Below are 3,957 nucleotides of genomic sequence, written 5' to 3'. Positions count from 1 at the left end.
TCTCTCTTGTTTACTTATCTAGAAGTATAGTTGTTTGACAATATTGACTTGAGGTAACCTGTAAGAAACAACATGACTTGTTTCCATTCTTTAAAAACAATGTTGCATTTTGTTCAAATTCGTTTTCTGAGATCGGTAGGCTATTTGCATTTTTCAAGATGAAATTCAATAATTTTCTTATTTCTTAGAATATGTTAGGTATAAAATGAAATAAATAAGATGATATGGATAATATAAAAAGAAACAGCTATATTAAAATCTTGTTATGCACTGTTAATGCAACGAAAACGCTATTTCCAGCTTTGATTGCATTATCCACAAAACACGACAGACAATGTTATATCAAGGAAAATGTTTGCTCTCCTCTTGATCTTTTGCTGCTCTTTCTTGTGCACTGAGCGGAGACATTTGCACTTCATAGGTTTTGTCAAATGAAGTGTAGTCCACCTGGAATGCCCCTTTCTCCAAAGAAATGCAGGACTCGAACCTGTGGCCCCACAGGATCTCATCCTTTGTGTAGGATGTCCTGGCTTGACATGTCATACCTGCAACACACACGAAGGAGACCATTTTGTGAGCTTTGTAAGTCTGCTGTTTTTGAATTTAAAGAAAAATCAACAAAGTTTGACTTTTTTATTTGCCCAAAATATGAATGCTGAGGTTAAAGGACAACTTTTGTTTTTTTCAACCAAGGTTCATGTTTTAGGTTGATATTAGAGAAAGTAAAAGATGAGATGTTCATTTTTTTAAATTTGCTGCTTTCTTTCGTTTTAGCGATTTTAGCTATTTTTGACAGGGGGGCGGGGGCATTCCAACATGGGGCTAAATACGTATTTTTTTTACTAATTTTTATAGCGATTTCTTTTTTTATTATTTACTATAGTCCTACTAGACCCCAAGAAATTACATTTGGTCACAAAAGATCACGGGATCTACTGAATGTGTCAAACTGACATATTGAGCCTATGACACACACAGCCCACCCCAGTAGGCTATCTTCACATTCAGTAGATCCTGTGATCTTTTGTGGCCAGATGTAATTTCTTGGGGTCTAGTAAATAATAAAAAAAGAAATCGCCATAATATTTTGTAAAAAAAAGACGTATTTAGCCCCATGTTCGAATGCAGCAACTTAAAAAATAAGTAACACTCATCTTTTATTTTCTCTAATAACAACCTAAAACACAAACCTTGGTTGAAAAAAACTAAAGTTGTCCTTTAACATACTGTTCAAACATTTCTTCAGAAAGGGAGGTCATTCCGAAGGTCAGAGTTTTCTCAGAACTCGTGCACCCTCAGATGTCAATGAGTCTCCTAACTAAAAGTTCAGAAAGGAAGTGGCCTGTACTGTATGTATGGGGATCCTGAACAAAGCGTCTGACCCACCTGATGCCTCCACGATGCCCTCCAGGATGACAACGATCTCGAACGTCTCCCTGGTCAGGCGCTCTGCCCCCACCTCCCAGAAGGGGCTGCTCTCGTTGAGGAAGTGGGTGATGGTCTGCGGCTCCACCAGCAGCAGCCTGTCTCCGCCTGTCTCGTAGCCCACGTTGATCTCCGACTGCTCCAGCGGTATGAACTCGCCCTCCTTGGTCTGCCGCGACTTGACCAGCTTGGCGCGGATCTTGGCGTCCACCATGTGGCTCGCGCGCAGGTCGCCGATGCGGAAGAGCAGGCAGAGCTGCCCGTCTCGCTCCGATATGACGCAGTGCTTGCTGAAGATCAGCGTCTGTGCCCTCTGCTGCGGCCGGGAGATCTTGACGAACATGCAGCCCACCATGAGGGCGTCGATGATGGAGCCCAGGATGGACTGAGCCATGAGGATTACCACGCCCTCCGGGCAGTTGGCCGTCACCATCCTGGAGCCGTAGCCGATGGTCCTCTGGCTCTCCACCGACAGCAGAAGGGCCGACAGGAAACCGTCCACGTTTTCAAAGCATCGCGACCACTGTGGGTCGTGGACGTGAGCCACGTCGTCTCGCAGCCACGCGTCCAGAAAGTAGACACCGGCGAATGCCACCCAGGTGACAATGTAACACATGGTGAAGATGAAGAGGAACCAGCGGTACTGGAGGTCCACCAGCGTGGTGAAGATGTCCGACAGGAAGCGACTCTTGTCCATGGGGCCCAGGTTGACCCTGCACTTGCCATCCTTGGTGACGTAACGTTGTCGCTGGTTGCTGGTGGTGCAGTGTGAAGGTCGCTGGTCATCGCCTAGTAATTTACGTCGCTTGTCATAGGCTTTCTCACCGCCCTCTGCAAAACCATTGGCACGGACGGGGACATTGTTGCTACGGTTTGAGCCCCATCTGGAGGTGAAACGTTTGAGATGGCGGCCGCGGTGCGATTGCGGAGGCTTCTGTGGGGTCTCCTCGGTGCAGGGTTCAGGTGGAGGTGCTTGCACACTGTAGAGGCAGGGAGCATCTTCATTAGTCAGACCCTGAGAGGACAGATGGCCTGGACTCTGGAGGGAGGAGGATGGGAGAGGCGGGCAGGTGTCACTGCTGCTGTTGTTGATGCTGATGATGAGAGAGCCATGTTCTGTGCTCATCATAGTGACCGTGGCTGACTTAGAAGCAACCTGAAGTTAAAAACACAAAACAGTAGCTATCACTATCATATATCATGACCTTACATAACTTGTTTTCCTTTCATGTTACATACAGACCACACACACGCACGCACGCACGCACGCACGCACGCACGCACGCACGCACGCACGCACGCACGCACGCACGCACGCACGCACGCACGCACGCACGCACGCACGCACGCACGCACGCACGCACGCACACACACACACACACACACACACACACACACACACACACACACACACACACACACACACACACACACACACACACACACACACACACACACACACACACACACACACACACACACACACACACACACACACACACACACACACACACACACACACACACACACACACACACACACACACACACACACACACACACACACACACACACACACACACGCACGAGTACAATAACTCTCTTAACTCAAAAGTAAACAGTGTGTGCGAAAGATACCTGTACAGTACCTTCTTAGAGTATGGAGTGTAGCGCACAGACTCTGGCAGTGGTCTTGGTAGATATGCCAGGAGATGTTTTGCTATGAGAGTCTTTGTAGGCGGAACAGAGTTTCTCCGAGGGTCGACGGCTAGAGGGTTAAGCCCGTCGTGTTTGCTCCACGTCGTCTCTTGGAGCATCATATTGCTGCACATGGTAGTGGAGAGTACTTCTGAGATGCTTCAGATGACAGAATGAAATGCTGCCGACTCCAGAAGCTTTTTTCTTGTCCCACCAAGAAAAGTCATTGAATCGTTAAGATCCTTGACGTCATTCAGTTTGCAACAACAGCTGTAGAAGAGATATAAGAAACTTAAATCCGTCACATCAGAGCTGCTTTTACACTGAGGCTTTGTAGAAATTACATTTAGTACGTAATCACATGGGATCACAGTGATACAAGTTCAAACAGTTAGTTACTATACAGCAGTTGTTGTGTGATGCTAAATTTGGTCTCCCATATTTCATTTATAATTGCTGAGAGCTCAATTTCTGCCTGTTGTTAACTTGTTAACATTTTTCAGAAGCCACCTTGATATTTTTTAACATTCAAAAGTCAAACATTAGCCCTGTGTATACTTAATTCACCTTATTTTTCCCTTACAATATCCTTAGGCCAAAAATAGCCTATCTGTCGCCTATCTGTAAGGTCACGACGTGTCCCATTGTGAGCTAGTGGATCGGGTTGGGTATTTGCACTATGTTCTCCCCAGAATAGGGACGCTAGGGTTCCATGTGGTTAATAAACATAGCGGTAAGGATGCTACAAATGTTTGGCCTGATGTGGTGGAACATCATCTCACTGTCTCAAGTCATGCTGAAATGTACAGTAGTACACATGAAGGGATTATCACTG

At 46.2% G+C, this 3,957-nt stretch overlaps 1 protein-coding gene across 1 annotated transcript; it reads right to left on the bottom strand.

Annotated features, from left to right (window-relative positions):
• Nucleotides 1-342: 342 nt before the first annotated feature.
• On the bottom strand, nucleotides 343-3,256 carry LOC306928106 (G protein-activated inward rectifier potassium channel 3-like; the record flags this gene model as incomplete). The annotated part of the gene is made up of 3 exons (XM_079508026.1): nucleotides 343-545; nucleotides 1,387-2,581; nucleotides 3,074-3,256. The coding sequence occupies 3 exons, from the start codon at nucleotides 3,254-3,256 to the stop codon at nucleotides 343-345; spliced, it is 1,581 nt and encodes a 526-aa protein (XP_079364152.1).
• Between the last annotated feature and the right edge of the window lie 701 nt (nucleotides 3,257-3,957).

Source organism: Electrona antarctica (assembly GCF_951216825.1).
Source record: "Electrona antarctica genome assembly, chromosome: 8".
Taxonomy (NCBI): Eukaryota; Metazoa; Chordata; class Actinopteri; order Myctophiformes; family Myctophidae; genus Electrona; species Electrona antarctica.
This window is presented reverse-complemented; position numbering and strand designations above follow the sequence as displayed.